This window comes from Cajanus cajan, chromosome 8, assembly GCF_000230855.2.
Source record: "Cajanus cajan strain Asha chromosome 8, NIPB_CcT2T_4, whole genome shotgun sequence".
Taxonomy (NCBI): domain Eukaryota; kingdom Viridiplantae; phylum Streptophyta; class Magnoliopsida; order Fabales; family Fabaceae; genus Cajanus; species Cajanus cajan.
This window is the reverse complement of record NC_138524.1, coordinates 32488258-32506826: the sequence shown is the minus strand read 5'-3', so window position 1 is coordinate 32506826 and position 18569 is coordinate 32488258. Positions and strand designations below refer to the sequence as shown.

At 32.9% G+C, this 18569-nt stretch overlaps 1 protein-coding gene across 2 annotated transcripts; it reads left to right on the top strand.

Moving 5' to 3' along the window:
- The first annotated feature begins 2210 nt into the window (after nucleotides 1-2210).
- On the top strand, nucleotides 2211-12948 carry LOC109808804 (S-adenosyl-L-methionine-dependent methyltransferases superfamily protein). Of its 2 annotated transcripts, none has more exons than XM_020371947.3 (8): nucleotides 2211-2395; nucleotides 3239-3464; nucleotides 3905-4039; nucleotides 4746-4968; nucleotides 7196-7382; nucleotides 8126-8310; nucleotides 10507-10644; nucleotides 12632-12948. In XM_020371947.3, the coding sequence occupies exons 1-8, from the start codon at nucleotides 2296-2298 to the stop codon at nucleotides 12758-12760; spliced, it is 1323 nt and encodes a 440-aa protein (XP_020227536.2). In that variant the 5' UTR covers nucleotides 2211-2295; the 3' UTR covers nucleotides 12761-12948. The 2 variants fall into 2 exon arrangements, with proteins under 2 accessions (XP_020227536.2, XP_082918461.1); XM_083062335.1 differs by having other exon boundaries at nucleotides 2239-2395; nucleotides 3225-3464.
- The last annotated feature ends 5621 nt before the right edge of the window (nucleotides 12949-18569 follow it).

Sequence of the window (18569 nt, the reverse complement as noted above, 5' to 3'; positions counted from 1 at the left end):
ATGAAAACATACTTGACCTCGTTAAAACTACTTTACTAGACGATAACGTTTTCTAGAAGGAAAACTAGTTTACTTAATCTTTTACGTTGAAAATCAGTTTTGCTGAACAAAAAAAATGATGGAAGAGCATGGGCTAAAGGCCCAACCACTAGAGCTATGGCCAGGAGGTTACTTGAAGATTTGACTGCTTCAGAGCTTAGTGGGCCCAATGGGCTTGGTGGGCCTAGGGTGCTTCTCACTTGGGCTTTGATTGATTGAACACCATGTTTAATTGTATTTTCTTAGTATAGGAATTTACTTTAATGTTGGTCTTGTATTTTGACCATAGATTAGGGTTTAGGTGTCTTGGGCTTAAATTTGGGCTTCTTGGGCTTTGGGCTTTTGATACCCAATATTAGGCTCATTCTTCTTCTTATATTTTTTCCTATTCATTGTATTCATTAGACCAATGTATTTCGGTCATTAGATTAGGGTTATATGAAGAATACGTTAATAGGAAAATTAGGCTTCATTTATGCATCATTTAGAAGTAATTTGAGTTGAATTTGAGTCACATGGATGGCATGGTGTGGTTCCGGCCATGTGAGCTTCAAATGCAACTCAAATCACTTCTAAATGACTCCTAAATGAGGGTAGCATCTGAATTAGTCACGTTGGAAGCCAAAGTTTGAATTTCAAATTCAAATTTGAAATTCAAACTTGGCGCCAATTTGATTGATTTGAAATTGCCGCCCAAGTTAACCTAGTTTCTTCCTATAAGTGTATCTTTTCCCACCTATTGTAAACACTTTTGAATATATGAGATTCTGAATTTACTTCAGCCATTTCGAAAGTCACCGAAATCCCAAGAGAGAGCTATAGAGAGTGCCTTCATAGTTTCTTAGGAAAAACCTAGTTTCCTTCACTTTGAAGTGTGCAATCCCTTGAGGCTTGAGCTTGGATACTTCCCTCTAAGGCTTTGGCCTTCCATCCGAGAGTTCTTCTTCTCCTAAGGTGTTGATACAATCGGTTTATCTCCATTGAAGTTGATCCGAACTTAGAAGGAGCTTTGGAGGAGTTACAAATCTTCACTCCTCCTACTCTTTCCATCAAAAATCATTAGACAGAAAAGTCTGCGTAAGTTTGCCAACCAAAAGTATTCTTGCAAAATAACTCTAAAATTTTCCTTCGAATCCAAACACACACATTTAACCCCCCCTCTGTGTGTATTTCTACTAACCTCAAAATGTATAAGAAGAAGAAAGAATACAACATTCAATGCATTAAGGAAAAACACCAACTCGTGAACACAAATACAATCATTAAAAGCAAGCAAGGTGACAAGTCAAATCAAAGAATGACCTAAAAATGATAGAACCCTCACAAGATAATGTTTACTCTCATCTCTCAAGTGTTTAAGTTTGTGTTTACACTCAAGTACATCATGTTATACTAGTACTACCAAACTTTGACAAACCTCTCATTTCAACAACTTGAAACACATGTTATTAAAGATAAAAAGGACTGTATTGGCTTGTAATGCGGCCAATGTAAAGATAGGATAAGAGAAGGATTTTTAGGCTAAAACAAAGAGAAAAGAGGAATAAGGGGAATAAGTAAAATAAGTATGAAAAATGCCCCAATATAAAAACCTCTAGTAATGAGAATCGAAAAAAGTACAAGGCAATTCAATTAACATAAAATAACATTTGACCTGTGTAGGTTAGGCATGACTGAGTCAACCAGACCGATTTAACACCTATAGTAATGAGAATTGAACTTAAGTTCCCATACTTCTAATAACTGAATCTCTTTCCTCCAACCACTAGAATCGAATACAAAAGATTATGTTGCGCGAGAATGTGTTTAGGGACTTCTAAGTGCAAGTATGTTTTTGAAAACTTCTATTTAATAAAAATATTTTTAAAGATTGATTTAACTACTTATCATATTTAACATTAAATTAAATTTTAACATTTTAAAATAAATTATTATTAATTAAAAAATAACTTTATATTATATGAAAATCTATTATAAATTTAAAATAAAATTTATATATTTAAAAATATCTATATATTCAAATTTTAAATATAATTTATACATTTTAATATAATATTTATTTTTATATATAATTTATAAGTTTTAGTTATATAGAATTAACATTCAACTTTTACACTTTATCACATACTATTTTATTTTCTGATTTAAATTCCCGTAATTAGTACCGGAAAACATTTGGGTGAGAGTGCATTGGGGTAACGTAAATATAGGCAGCGCAAACCTCCCTCCTTGTGCTCTCAGAAGAAAGAAGAAGAAATGAAGCAGCTGCCAACGCTGCTAATGAAGTCTCTCTCAGTTTGTTCTTTGCCAGCTTCCACAACCACCCTTCAACAAGTTGCTCTCCTTCAACCCAAAGGTGTCACTTTCCTCTCTCTCTCTCTCTCACTGTTTTATGTTCCTCCTCATTCGCTTCCTTACATATTCCACACGAACTATTTATTTCCATGGATCAAATTTCAGAGATTAGTGTAGGTTGAGTCCAAGCGTTAGTTTTAGCCTTTAAATTTTTATTTTTGCTCGTGTGCTGCCAATGTTGGTGGTAAAAACTATAGCAATTCGTGGATGAACACCGTTGTGGTGCCGTGTTTGTAATTTGTATGCGCATTAACTGTAAAAGTAAGTGGAAGTTTGGTGAAGACGATGGAAAAGGCTCTGGGTTGTTGTTGTTGTTGTTGGACACTTGTGGGGTTTTGCGATGTAGGGCATGGTGTGCTTCGCTAGTTCAGTTATCAAATGTTGTTATCGAACTTGTCAAAATTACGGTCAAATGTTGTTGATGCAGCTGAAATTACAGTTGCAGACAAGTTTATGCTGTTACTTATGGGTTCAAAAGTGTTACTATTGTCTTCAAGCTCATGAAACAAATTAAGATTTTTTAAAGAGTGATTATTTGTTAATCATGCATGCTTTACGAAAGAAGCAACGGGTTCTATGGCTTAGTTCAATTAGATTGTTAGCTTTGACTTTAGCTTTTGGATCAAGGCCTGGTATATATGTTTGAAATCCTCGTTGCCCCTGTATTTTGCCCATTGCATTTTAAGTTAAAATGTCATATGTCAGTGGCAATTGTCTGGCTGTTTTGACTAGTGGCTTCATCTATGTGTTTTCAATATACATAAGTACTTGCAAAGTCATACATCGGAAAGTCATATTCTTTTAAACTCACTGAATTATTTTATGAATAGTTTGGGTTTGGTAGGTGTTGCAAAGGTTGTACTAAAAAAGGGGAAGACACAACTCTTTAAGGATGGAAACCCAATGGTGTACAGTGGAGCTGTTGATAGAATAATTGGGAGGCCGCCACCTAAGACTGGAGATATTGTTGTGGTAGCAGATGGGACTGAGAGACCAATTGGATGGGGCATGTACAACTCAGTTTCCATGTTCTGTGTTCGGCTCATGCAGCTTGAAGATGAGGCTAACAGGTTTGTATATTATATCTATAAGTATTCATTCCTTTCTATTTTAGCTTAAGATTGACAAACAATGTAGGACTAGCCGAGAGTGTTTCTCTGACTCAAGTTAAGATATTCTCTAAAGAAGTGGAAACAAATCATTATTATGCTGAAAGCTTTCCAATCATGTACTACTACCTAAAGCCTAAAGAGTATTTATAACCCATAGAAAAAAGAATATATTGGATAAATCCTAGGAAAATATGACATCATAATCAAAATGTGAATTTCTTAAGATATGAAATCCCGATCAAACAAAAAATCTTAACATGATAATATTTACCCAAGAACATATTTTCCCAAATTTTATAAGAATAACATAATAATTCCCAAATAACAAAAATAGTTCTTAAAATTGCTTTTCCACATGGCATTACCGGACCTTTGATCTTTAATTCTTGATGATACAGTGATTCATCTTGTGCATTGAATATGGAGAAGCTGATTGAAACAAGAGTTGATGCAGCTGTTGAATTGCGTAGAAGGTTGGGTCTTCCATCAGTCCACACAAATGCATATCGTCTAATCAATAGTGAAGGTGACAGGTGGGAGATGAAGGCTTTGAACTTTTCTTCTTTATGTTTCAGTTTGTCAACTTTAAAATACCGTGTCAGGCACTCATATATGCTATACAAATATGAGTAAGGGGCAGAAGATGGATTTGAACTCTAACAACCTTGCCTATGTGGTGAGGTGTACAGGAAGGAAGGGAAAATGATTAGAGAGGCAGGGATAAAAGGGAGGGAAAGTTAGGGGAGATAGTAGGGAGCCAGGGAGTCATGGGTGTGTTTTGGGGCCTTGGGAAAGGGAGGTACAGACCCTTGAAGTTCTACATTCTTCTATCCTTTGTTTCTTGTTTTTTTTTGAGTGATTCTCATCTGTGTGTGGTTTATTAGAATTTTATTTCATTAATGATGCACATTCTACTCTTTAATAATCCTTATGTGCATGCCTAACATTCACCATTTTGGGTAGCCATCATTTTTTAAATTAATATATCTTAATTAGATCATTGCTTTCTTGGAAAATAGTTAACGAGTCGAGAATGTCTTTGATCCATTGTGCTACCAAAACAATACTATAATGCATTGTACTATCAACAATACTATAATTTTAATATCTGATACATGTTTTGTCAGATGGTTACATATATCTCTTTTTAATGTCTTGTACAAGTGTACAACATCAAATACTAAGTAGGCCCCATTAAGATTTCATGATTTTGAATTGGGTTGCACTGGTTCCCTACAGATTATCAGGATTGATAATTGACGTCTTTGGAGATGTAGCTGTTGTAGCGTCATCTGCTGCTTGGGTTGAGAAATACAAATCAGAGATCGAGGCATGCATCATGAAAATCAACTATATCAATCATATAAAATGGAGGCCATCTGTTGATATTTTAAAGGAAGATGGAGTTAATGTATCAAATTTAAAGGAAGTATGTTCATCTACATGTCCTGAAAGAACAAAGGTAAGCGATGATTCATCAACGATACAGTTTTATTTTTTTTAACTTACGTGTCCTTGTCCTTGATGTTGTGTTGTGTTATGTTGTTGCTGTTTGGGAAAGACTAGGCCTGACATTGAACTTGGTAAAGGAAAGGTATCCTGCTTAGACAATATTATTATTTTCTTCACGAGGGTGTTTGTTTCAATGCATAATATTGCATTCCCGAAGAATCACATTCTTAAGAATATTATGCCTAGGCTAGGAAATGTTCAACAAAATAGTTGTCAATAGTGGCTGCTATTGCAGTGCAACGGAGCGGGCGGCTCCATGCTGATACATTGAGCCTGGAGCGGAGCGGTGTCAAATAGTGGTTGAAGCAGGTGTATCGCATTGGAGTGGAGCAGCATGGCAGTTTTCGTGGCAGAGAAAATATACGATTTAAAAAATTTGAGAAAACCTTGTATCTTTTTCCCCTTATTGGTGAATCTTTTTCCCTTTAGCCTCATTTCACTAGCTATGTCATTATATTTATTAGGATTCAATTGCTGACATGCATCTTTGCTTTGTTTCCAAATTGGATGATGAAACCCACCTTCCACCTAACTTGGACCTTTCTCCACTTTACCATCATATTCTTGAAATCTAATCCCTACTTCACACTTATCAACGTGCTTTCCAGAAACCTAAAGGCCTACCTGTAAACCGTCCTCATGATCATCACATTCCTCTCTTACCAAATTCCACCCCAGTGAATGTTAAACCATACTGTTATCCTCACTCTCAAAAAACCATTATTACCAATCTCATTGTTGAAATGTTGAAGGATGGGATGATTAAACCTAGTACTAGTCCTTTTTTCTCACCCGTTTTACTTGTTAAAAAGGACGATACCTGGAGATTCTATGTTGATTACATAGCGCTCAATTCTATGTTGATCACCCTGTTGTTAATGAGAACACGCTCCCCCAACGTTCATCTACACTGTCCACAACAAACACAAATGCATTTGGAAATGCCACGTTGGCATCGATCCGTGGCATTTGTTTTGATTCCAATGACCTTGAGGACAAGGTCCTGTTTGAATGGGTATTGTTACAAAACAGAACAGGCCAGTGCCTCAAAGGCCAAATGAAATGTTCAACAATCCAGTTGGTTGGCTAATTATATCTAGGAGGCTGACGGACTATTGTAAAATGGGCTTTAGTTTTTGAATTGCTTTTCATTCAATAATTAAGCCTTGTATTTCCTTTCAAGAGGTATTAATGAAGACTGGTTGTACGAATTTGGGTATGGAATGAGAAATATCTTTCTTAGAGTAACCCTAGTGTAGTTTCTATTCTCTAGCTATTTCTATTAACATGTTTGGTTGACATGTAATGTCATAAAAAAAATTAGAAATCATTTTATTAAAAAAATTGAAAAAAAAAAAAAAGCGAAAAGTGGGGATAGGTAGTTAACATAGAAAGTAACTTCCGTTCCTATGAGAATATAAGATACCCACCTTTCACCATGGGAATATGAAGTATGACAAATGGACATATTTTATATTCCTTGGAGTCAATCAGTCAACAGTTATTTAGAATGTTTTTCATGGGAATATGATATTCACAATTGTACATTCATGGGAATCCTTTTTGATACCTTGAAGAAAGAAACATAATCTATATATTTCTTGTTTGTTATCAAATTGATGTCCGGCACTAGATAAATAGCTTCAATAAAGAATAAGTACTCCATAAGGTTAACTGAGATGTGTCTTTGGTAAAAAGTGAATACACAGGAATTTTTAAAGTGATATTCCCAAGTGCACACTCCTGGGAACTTTTTGATACTTTGAAAGAAACATAACCTATATATTTCTTGTTTGTTGTCAGATTGATGTGTTGCACTAGATAAATAGCTTCAATAAATGAGAAGTGCTCCATAAGGTTAACTGTGATGTGTCTTTGCTGAAAAGTGAAAACACGCTGGAATTTTATTTTGTGAATGAAAATAATTTAATCTTTTGTTATTCTTACATTATGCACATCAAATATATATTTTGCACCTTAAGATGTGTTTTAGTCACATAAAAATATATTGCCTGCGTCTTCACTTATTAAAACCTTTTTTCCCCTCTCTCTCCCTCTGTGTGGGGGTATGTACTACTAATAGCCCAGTCAAAATTTTGTTGGGTTGGAATTACACTCACGCAGATATGAAATTTACTAATTTGCTGATTTTGGGGAATGTTGTTCCCATCTGTCAGATTGTGGAAAATGGAATTGTTTACACAATTTCACTGAATGGCCAGAAGACGGGGTTCTATGCTGATCAGCGCGAGAATCGTCAGTTTATATCAAGAATTTCAGATGGGCAAAAGGTTCTTGATCTTTGCTGCTATAGTGGGGGTTTTTCTCTAAATGCAGTGCGTGGAGGTGCTCTAAATGTCACTGGTACGTTATATGTTGTGAATTCTCATATTTCTTTTATTAGTTATCATTGTTTATGATTAGCATCATAATAGTGTAGATAATTTGGTTGTTCAACTGTCTAAATGTCACTGGTACATTATCCGAATTTGGGATTAAATGTATTACAAAAATTTAAGACAGTTAAACTTATTAATCAGGCAAGAATCTACAGCTATTGTGCGTGGACTTTGATCTGAAAGGCTTAGAGCTTGCATTTCGATGTGACCCTATGAATGGCACTGGCATTACTCTACTAAATTCATTTTTATATATACTCAGCTTGACTGATCCTGGTTTCTAGAGAAAATTAAGAATGGGAATGAAAAATTAAGAGTGGGAATGACTAGCTCATTTCATTATTGTTAGTCTGATTACTCTCCCTCTACATTCATTCTATGAAAATAAAGACTAATAAAAGAAAAATTGGCCAAGCCCAGTTAGTCATAATAGCTTGAGAACTATTTTGTAATGTATCACCACTAATAGGATTTTTTTAACTTAGGTGAATTTCTTTTTCCTGGCTTAAATTACTGACTCCCTAAAAGTAGCTTTGAGATTCATCAAGAACAATAGAGAATTTTCTTGAGTTTACATTATAATGATCTCTTAAAAATTCTTTGCTGGAAAGAAATGTATACTGGGATAGTTTATCTGATCAGTATTAAATGTTTGTTGTGACTACTGAACTGATTTAATAAGTCTGATTATGTGAATATCTTTGTTAGGTATTGACACATCACTGCTAGCTTTGGAGCTAGCTAAAGAAAATGTTGTACTCAACAACATTGATCCGGGGAAAATATCCTTTTTGAGAGAAGATGCATCTGAATTTATGAAGGGTGCTATCTTGAGAAATGAATCCTGGGATATTGTCATCATTGATCCTCCTAAACTTGCACCAACAAAAAAGGTATTAATTATGGCAGCATACATATAGTTATGTTACAGCATAATGTGACACTTTGCTTTAGGCAACAAAAGAAGAGAGTTAGAGGTCAAAGTGATGTAAATTGGTTTTAAGCTTTTAGCTTGAGTTGGGTTTATTGAATCAAATGCTTGTGGATGCAAATGAATATGCTAATCCTACCCTCTGATATGCATATGTAAAATATGTAAATTACAAACAGCCTACTCTTAGCAAAATGATTCTTTATAAGAAAATTTAAACCATGTCTTTTTACATAGTATGAATGGATGTGTTCCCTGTAATGGGGGTTGTTCATTGCTTGTTTATGATATGGTTTGTGTTTTTGGTTTATTTTTTCTCTTTCATTTTCTTGTATGCCCCATAATGATATGTAATTAACTAATGTTAAAAAGTTGGGTAACGTGATTGTACTTGTATGTGTATGTGACTTTGTATGTTTGGGAGTGGGCTTTTAAGTGTAACAGGTTGCTTCTTTGATCTAACAATTGTTATCATTAGTTTTGTAAATTCTCAATGACTTGCTTTTTTGTTTTTTATTTTTATTTTATCTGTCGGAATTACAATGATAGTACCAAGATTCGAACTTTAGATCCTATGCATCCTACTTGAGTCCCCCCACCACTAGGCCAACCAATGATTTCTCAATGACTTGCTTTAGGGATCTTTTTCTTGAAAATGTTCACATATATGGGTCTAATGCTACGACTTAAATATCCTTTTTATTCCCCAAATTTTTTAACTGTCATAAAACTGTTTCCATTTAGAAGTGATTAAATATAGTTGTTTTATAAACATTTCTTAATGAATGTAGCGATTTGAAGTGGTACTTCCATTGCTAGTTTTCAGTTTACTAATTAGCTAGAAGTAGAATATTGAAGCTTAATCCCGCTCATGGAAAACAAATTACAAAATAAACATTCAGATTTGAAGTAATAAGAGTTACAGTTTAAAGATTTGAAAATGTGATGCAAAAGCTTGAGTGTCTCACGCACTCAGCTGCTTTGTATAAATATTATAGTGTTCTACGAGGAAAGAGAAAAAGAGAACAGTTCATGCACAACTATCAGCTAGGATAATCATATACCACCTAGAAACAGCTTTTCTTACAAAAATATATCCCAATATAATAACTTTTCTAACACTTTCTCAGTCCCTCTCAAGTTGGAGCATATAAGATTTATGCACCAAGCTTCGAAGATATGAACTAAATCTATTAGCACGAGCAGAATTAATTGCAAATATTTGCAAATTAATTTCCTTATGTGTACTACACTTTATTTATAGAAGCTCATCATTATTCCAATTATATTTTAATTTTTGGAATAATTTAAATTTCTTAAAATGTATAAAACAAAGTAAAAGGAAAGAAAATGATCAATTCGAGTGATGCTCTATCCTTAAACATTTGAGTAAGGTGAGATGAGTGAACTAGGCTTTGATTATGGAAAATTAGCTTCTAATTAGAGTTGATTGAGATTGCTCGTTTGCAAAAACATTCTTGATTTGCTGCCTGTACTTCTGTTTTTCTGAATTCGGTTAGTTTAAATTGAGTGCCAGTTAGGAACCAAGAATTGGAATGAGAAAGAAAAGAAAGATTTTATTTCTTGATTGCAAAAGAACAAAGAATAGTAGAGGTAACTCTCTTCCAAGGGTTTCTCCTTCACAAAGGATTTCCCCTTCAAAAAGAGCTAATGGTGAATTTACAAAAAACAATGTCTCCCTTCCATCCCACTACCCTTCCTATTTATATCTTTTGGAAAAAAAACAATCTTTAAGGAAAAACAAATCTTAAGTGAGCTGTTTTATGTGTTGCATTTCATTTTATTTATGCATTTTAGTTAGGATAGTTTGCATATTCGCTCATCTATGACTTAGTTATGGTGGTGTATTTTCATTGTTTCTTCCAATCTTTATGGAACTAGTTATGCGTTTTTCCAATGACATGTAGAAATTAACTGTTTTCTTATAAGTTATAACCAAACAATCTTTATTTGTGAGACAAACCTTCAGTGGCCTATCATATGCAAACAGTGCTTTACTTAAATGTACTTGGAATTGAAAGAAATTACATCAGTATAAATCTTGCAAATTTTTGTATGAGCTGGTGGTTCTAAAAAATTTTGCAATTTGGAGGACCATTGTTACTTTTTCTGTCTGAATGTTTTTATTATCTTACAGGTTCTACACAGTGCATCTGGTATGTACAGGAATTTGAATTCGCTCGCCATGCAACTTACTAAAAGAGGTGGTCTTCTGATGACCTGTTCCTGTTCTGGAGCTGTGACCCAAAGTGGGATATTCCTGCGTATACTTCAGGTATAGCCTATATACTTTATATCTAACCTGAGATTCATCCGCCAAGAATTATTTTATTTTAAATAATTTCTGATAGGTCATGAGTTTAATAATCATAGTTTTTGTTCTTGCTTTAGCAGGAGATAGTGGATAATTTTGAATAACAAAAGAAAATGTTCAGTGAAATATGTAATGTTTGTTTAATAATAAAAAATATATATAAAAAATATTTTTCAAGAGGAAGAATTTGTTTACTTCAGGAGTAAGTTCAATAACTCATACTTTACATCAAATTTCAATTTAAAGTTTTTAATACATAGATCAAATATGCAAATTTTTAAAAAATTTGAAAATCATTTGATTCTTCATTTTATTAATTCAAATTGACGGATGATCATAAAATCATTTTATACATTGATTTGAATTAACGAAACGAAGTATTAAATGATTTTCAAATTTTTTAAAAATTTGCAGATTTGATTTATACATTAAGAACTTTAAATTCAACGTTGAAATTTGATGTAAAACATGAGTTTAACAAAATAAGTCTAGGTTGACTTACTCCTGAATTAAACGGATCCCTCCTCATTTCTTAGAATGTAAAGTCATTTTAAAGTTAAAGTTCAAAATAAAAGTTTTCAAAATAAGGTAAAAACTGTTTGATTGTTTTATTTAAAAGTTACTTCAATTAGCTTTTTTTCTTCTCCTGAAAGCTATTTTCCTCCGTTTTCTTTTGTAAAATTGAAGTTTCGTTTTTTTGAGTTTTTCTGCAAACACATTGGACCTAATTTTCTCCCTTTTAAAGAGAAGAAATGCACTATGTTTGGGAGGGACACTAGCAAAAATTAGATTATTCCAATAGTTATTTTCGAGGTGAAATTTTTAAAGCTTTTATTGTAAACTATACATTTTTGCTATATATATATATATTTCTAATTTCAAGCTGGTAGTGTAAGAAAATCTAATAGTAACTTTTATTTTATATCTATGTTATTGTTGATATTTATATTGTGAATTTTATATTTAACACTCAAATTTTTGTTTGTTAATAACTTGTTGCATTTTGTGATATTTCTTGAATAATCTCTTTTATTTTAAAAAATTCGGTATATTATTCAAATGAAATATTTCTTGTCATTAGGGTCGGTCGATGAGGGATTCATGTAAAATGTATAAGATCTTAAATTGTAAAATGTATAAAATCTTAAATCCTTATGTCGTTATTGTAATTTTGATGGAAAAAAAAAACATGAAATATTATTTTTATTTAACTATCCTAAAAGTAATTTATGTTTACATATTTTCATATTCATGGAAAATTGTGCAAATTTTATTTAATTTTTATGAATGAAAAATTGATGACAATATATGAAAGAAATAAATATTTCAACAAGTTTTAATGTAAAAAGGAATTACAAATATTATTAATATAAATAAGTAACTAGACATCCTTTTTACTTAATTTACTATGCAAAAGTAATTATTTTATACTATTGAAATGAGATAGATTATCTTAAAATATTTGAGTAAAAATATCTAAATAAAAATGATTATGATTATAATTGATTGTAACAATAATCAATTATATATATAATTTTCGCAAGTTTTTTATGATCACTTTCTTAATGTGTTAGATTAAAAATATAGTTTTGTTTTGTTGAGAAACGTATATTGTTTTGGGATATGTGAATATATAAAAGGATTTAAATTTTATATGTTGTCATCATCCAACCATTGCAAAATGCTTACACAGGCCTGATAATGTTATACTTCATGTCGACAATCGATGAAGTTTAAATTTGTTCTACAAAATTAATATTATAAATATAATAAGAAAAAATGTTGTACCATTCTCACATTTTCTACCCAATTTTGGGTATTCACCACCATAGTACTTGAAAGTTTTTGATAACACGTGCACAATTATTTGTGCTGGTAAGTTTTTGAATTATTACTCTTCCTATTCCAAGTTCTAAGTTAATAAAATATTCCCATTTTTTTTTATTAGGGTGCAGCATCTATGGCAGGTAGGAAAATCACTGTTCTTAGACAGGCTGGAGCAGCTTGTGATCATCCTATTGATCCATCATATCCCGAAGGCGCATACTTATCAAACATTCTTTTAAGAGTTTCATGAGTAGTGTATTTGGTGGTTTCATTCATTTAATGTTTTTCCATGTAATTATATGTTTTAATGCATCATTGCAAAATATCCTGTTGTCAGAATCACCAAAGAAAATATGTCTGATACATCGGTTGAAAACAAAAATTGGGGACAAGTTACTTATTTGATTAATTATTACTGTATTAATTTATCATTGAAATGAAAGCTAACATCTCAGTTATCCATTAGGTGGCTCTTCTAGCCAAATGCTAGAGGCCACAATCCCTTAGGGCGTTTGTTTCAAGATATCAATTTTCATTTTCAAGAATAATATTTTTAGTAATATAATGATAGAGAATGACATTCTTAGGTATTTAAAATAAGTGTTTTGTTAGTGATGAGAATGGTTTTATGAAGATGGGTATGAAGTAAATCAAAATGAATAAAAATTAAAGTTGAGAATGGTTTTATGAAGATGGGTAATGAAGGAATTTAAAATGAATAAAAATGAATGTTTTATTAGTCCCATTATGTGAATAACTTATCTCCTTTATTGGGAATAAAAACATGAAACTATAAACGTTATTTTATTCTTAGATGAAAATACTGAAGTTATTATATTCCTAATGATGAATGTTTTATATTTGGAAATAAAATTTGTAACCTTTGTTACAAATATGAAAAACTACAGATCTTATCTATAGATTTTCAAGAATATTGTCAATTAATTTAAAACAAATGACTTTTAAGAAGTTAGAATAAAATGCCTAAAGGCAAAAGTTCAAGCAAGTGACAATTGTTAAGGGCCACAATCTATGGATTCTTGATTTGTAAAGTGGAATAAAATCTCTAGAGATTTAAGAGAGGAATAGATAATTTTTACTGCAAAATTTTTCATTTCCTTTATATTAGTTTTCCTTTTCTATAAATAGAGAAACCATTCTCTTACAGTAATGAAAAAGGAGAATAACAAACTTCTGACAAACCTACTCATTATTTGACATAAGCAATGAAAAGACAATGTTGAGATATATTAGTGTATGAAATCATCCCACGTTTGGGCCTTGCATCAATAGCAAAATTAGTACTACTACTATCAACAATACTTGTATTTAAAGTGAAAGAACTCTAGAAAACTTTATCCGAGATTTCATATACTCTAATCTCTAGCAAATGTTCCATTTCTCTTGCCTAGTACATAACATAAACATTAGCAAAAGCCACCTATTCATGCATGAAGATTAAATTCGAATCTCTCATTTGTCAATGAATTAAAGTCTCAACCTCTAGCTCTGGCATAAAATTTGGAGTCCTAGCTTTGTAGCACTCATGTTTGCCTTATGAGTGTATAAAAAATTATTAGATAATTAAGGACTACCAATTATATTTTTAATTAATTACTGTATGATATATATTAAAAAAATTTCATTTATGAGAATTAATTAATAACAATTGATTACATGTTATGTATAGATTAGTTAGGGAACATGTGATATATGATTATCAATAATTTCTTATATTATTCAAAGTTGGAAGGAAGTGCGCCCTTCATATTTCTTTTCATTCAACCATTGTGCTATAGTGTGTATTTGATACTTCTCATGCTCTTTGGTATGAAAATGGATTTTATTGAATATTATAATTTGGTTGTGTGCATATTACGTTCTTCATGCCATGTTTGGTGGTTCTTGTTCATTTTCTGTTTAATAATACAAAAATGGATTGTGGTGAATTTTGTGGTGATTGTATTCTTTATTTTCTCACCTTTTTCTTCATTCATAGGTATATAGGGTCTATTTTCAATAGCATCCCAAATGACTTTTCAATTGCTTCAATTAAAATTTTTATTCTAATTTTTCAATACATAATTTTTACCATTGAAAACATGAGATCTATGTATTGAAACACCTTCAAGATAAGTTAAATTGTTTCCAATCATTTTACAAAATAAGCATTAATTTTCAAGAACCAGCTCTAGATACCAATCGTTAGAGAAGATGGTTGATCCAAGATGGGGGAGAATTGGATTTTAAAAATTCTTATTAATTATCCATGGATAAAAGCTATTCCAAAGACTTTCCAATTGAACCAATTGATTTTAACCAAAATGCAATGGATTGTTGAAATCACTTATTAATGCAACCCAAATTTTAATTACCATGCATGCAATATTCAAGATACATGAAACACTTCAATAATATATACTGGTTCAGTCACTTCCACTCTAGTCCCTAAGCAACTCGATTGAGATTTCCACTATTTTTTAATTTTTAATGTTTTACAATCATAAACCACATGTAAAACACTTCAACAAATTAAAGAAATTACTTCTTGAAGTTTTACAATCATACATATCTTTATTGAGAAACGTACTCAAGAAATAAAAAAGATTAAGAAAAGATATCACCTAAAGTACAAAACAACATGCACAAGTGTATGAAGAACAAACCACTTAGCCATAAGCCTTCAAGTAGATGATGATGACAATTAACTCTCTTGATTCATGTTAAAGGTTCCCACAAAGGGTTTCAAACATCTCTTCAAGAAAACACTTTTCTCAAATCTCACTCAATGATCCATTTCGTAAAGTTTTCATTCTTCTTCAAGTTTTGAGAAAGAAAAATGTTATATAGATTTTTATGACAAAAATAATTGATATTGTTATGAATAAGTGATTACTTTGTTCTTTGCAAATTTGGAAATCCATGAAGAACACTTTAATCAATTATTCCATAGGTTCATTGAAATAATCGATTATTTGGATAGATAATCAATTGTTATAGCAAGGTTTTCTATGTTATTGAAAAACACAACAAATAATCTCTTATTACTGGAGATAATCAATTATTTTGAGTAAAAATTCAATATTTCAATTTTTTCATACTAGGTCCTCTTTAAACCAATTTTAAACCTAACATATATCATCAATCATCACTCTAAATGAAGAATCATAAACTAAGAATGATTTAGTACCTAGCTAATGCACAAAACAAAACAAAAACATGCACAAAACAAAACACACACAAAGAAAAACATTCACAAAGTAATACATACGACAAATTACAATTTGAACTCTTTTCTTTCAAAAGTCTACATAAAATACATTTGTAATCTTCAAAACATTTGCAATCTTCTTCTACTTGAGCTTGATCAATAGTAAAGATAGAACCAGGTGTTTTGCCCCCACTCAGAAATCTTGCCACTAGTCAACGTTCTCTCTAAGGCCCTCCTCTAACCCAAACACAAACCTAACCACAAACACACCCTCCACCATTGAAAACAAAAGCTCCTACCTCTTAGCCTCAAATAAACATTCATGACTCTCCATCTAACTTAGAGTACAAACCCCTTTCCTTCTATCTTTCTCATTTTCAACCCATATCGTCTCACCCACCAACACCATAAATGATGGAGGACAATCCAAGGAGGCTACACACTTGAAGACCATTGGGCCTTTAACTAGGTCCATGGTTAGGAGGCTAGGGGAGGCTTCTACAAAGGAGGTGCTTATTAGACCTATGCTCTTCATGAGCATTGAGTATAATTCCTCTTTTTAGTCATTTAGTTTCCATTGTATATACCTTGTAAGATACTTGTACATAGTAGTTACTTGTATAGGTTAATTTTGCCTTTGTAATTGTGAGGCACTTTCTTTATTTTCTTATAGGATATCCCTCTGGCATTTTAGGGTATGTTACTTGGAGACCTTTGCTCCATTTGACCTTATATTAAGGGTCATTGATTTTTATATTTTTAGTAGTCGAAGTGGGGTGACAAATAGTAAGGTGTGTAGGTGTAACTAGTAATTGGGCTAGAGGTGGGCCTAGGCTAAATTTTACATATTGGGCTTGTTTTCCTCCATTTTTTCCCAAGGAATTGATTTAGCTAGGTCTCACCATCATTTGTTCCAAGACTGGAACGGGCCGTTCCCAAGATCGAAACAGGCTGTTCCCAAAACGGAATGGCCCATTCCAAAATAGTTTTTTATAAGCAAGATTTGAACCCAGAACGGGCCGTTCCACTTTAAGAACGGTTCGTTCTAGTTCTTATTTTGCCCATAACAGACTTGCCAAGAACGGGCCGTTCTAATACTAGAACGGGCCATTTCAAATCATCAAATGGGCCTAAAACCCTAGTTTGGAACGGCCATTCCGGAACAACTTGTTGTAAGTAAAATTCGAACCCAGAATGGGCTATTCCACTTTTGGAACGGGCCGTTCCAGATTCTTATTTTACCCATAACGGACTAGCCCAGAACGGGCCATTACGAATCTGGAATGAACCGTTCTAGCCCCCTTCTGATTCCTATAAATAGAAGTCTCAGGCACAATTCTCCGGGCGGCCAGAGAAATTTCGAATAAGACTCCTTTGAGCACGAAAATTCTCTATCTGTCTCCCTTCTATTGTATTCCTTGAGATTTGTGTTGCATCTCTATCTTCTTTCTCCCTCCTATTGTATTTTGTTGAGATCTGTGAGGCATACTATAGTGTGAAAGGTCGCCACAAAGCACCTTCTCCATATTTGAAGATTCAATAAAGCTCATTCAAGAGGTATTTCAGTCAATCTTCTTCTGTTCCTTTTATGTCTCATATTTATCTCTTTTTTTGTTATAATAAACTTCATAATGTAGATATTTTAGGGTTAATCGCTTAATTTATATTTTAAGCATGTAAATGTAGACACCCAATTTCGTCCGGGAGCATACAAACAAGGACATGGACCTCTGTTATGAAGGGAATGAGCTCCCGAAGCATGCCAACAACAAGGCAGGACTTTAGAAGGCCCAAAAGCTATTTTTAATGGCCAGGAACGGGCCGTTCCAAAATCGGAACGGGATGTTCCAAGGTCCAGAACGGGCCGTTCTTAAGATGGAACGGGCTGTTCCGGGGCTCCCAAAAGGCCAAAAACCCTAAATTGGAACGGGCCGTTCCAAGATTGGAACGGGCCGTTCTAAGATCAGAACAGGATGTTCTAATCTTATAAAAAGTGGGTTAAAACCGTTACTGGAACGGGCCGGTCCCAAACTGGAACGGGCCGTTCCAAGTTAAGAAAATGGCCTAAAAACTCTTGATGGAAATCTAATCCCCAAGGATCCCTTTGGAAGAGGTAAGACCAAGAAGGGTGAAGGTTGATCCAAGGAGGCTCACACTTGAAGACCATTGGGCCTTTAACTAGGTCCATGGTTAGGAGGCTAGAGGATACTTCTAGAGAGGAGATGCTTCTTAGAGCTATGCTCAATATGAGTATTGAGTATGATTCCTCTTTTTAGTCTCATAGTCTCTATTGTACATACATTGTATAGTTTGATTTCTTGTACCTTGTATATAGTAGATACTTGTATAGGTGTATTTTTGCCTTTGTATTTGTGAGACACTTTATTTCCTTTTATTAGCTATTGTATATTGTTTCTAGGGAAGGTTACTTGGGCACTTTAACTCCATTTAACCTAATCTAGAAATATACTCTTTTCTTATTTTTCTAGTAGTAGGATTGGGAGTGGCATTAGCAACCTAGAGAGTGTGACTAGCAAGCTAGAGAGTGTTACTAGCAATTGGACAAAGAGATGGACCTAGGCTAAATTTTTGATATTAGACTCATTTTACTCCTAATTTTTCATAGATTTGATTTAGCTAGGTTCCATTCACATTGGATGAACCTAACTAAACCAAATCAACATTTTTCAAAACCGGTTGGAGTAAAATAAAGTCCATGAGCCGCCCACCTTGATTTGTGTTCACATTGCTTGTTCACATTCAAGCTTAGAAGCTTGAAGCACAAGCTTCTCCTTAGCTTGCTTACCAAGCAAGCTAAGTGAGTAGCTTGCTCTCCATGCCTCTAGAC

Coding starts and splice junctions, on each gene's coding strand:
- LOC109808804 (XM_020371947.3), top strand. CDS start 2,296: ATGAAGCAGCTGCCAACGCTGCTAATGAAGTCTCTCTCAGTTTGTTCT. Junction 2,396..3,238: donor TGCTCTCCTTCAACCCAAAG/GTGTCACTTTCC, acceptor TGGGTTTGGTAG/GTGTTGCAAAGGTTGTACTA. Junction 8,311..10,506: donor AACTTGCACCAACAAAAAAG/GTATTAATTATG, acceptor ATTATCTTACAG/GTTCTACACAGTGCATCTGG.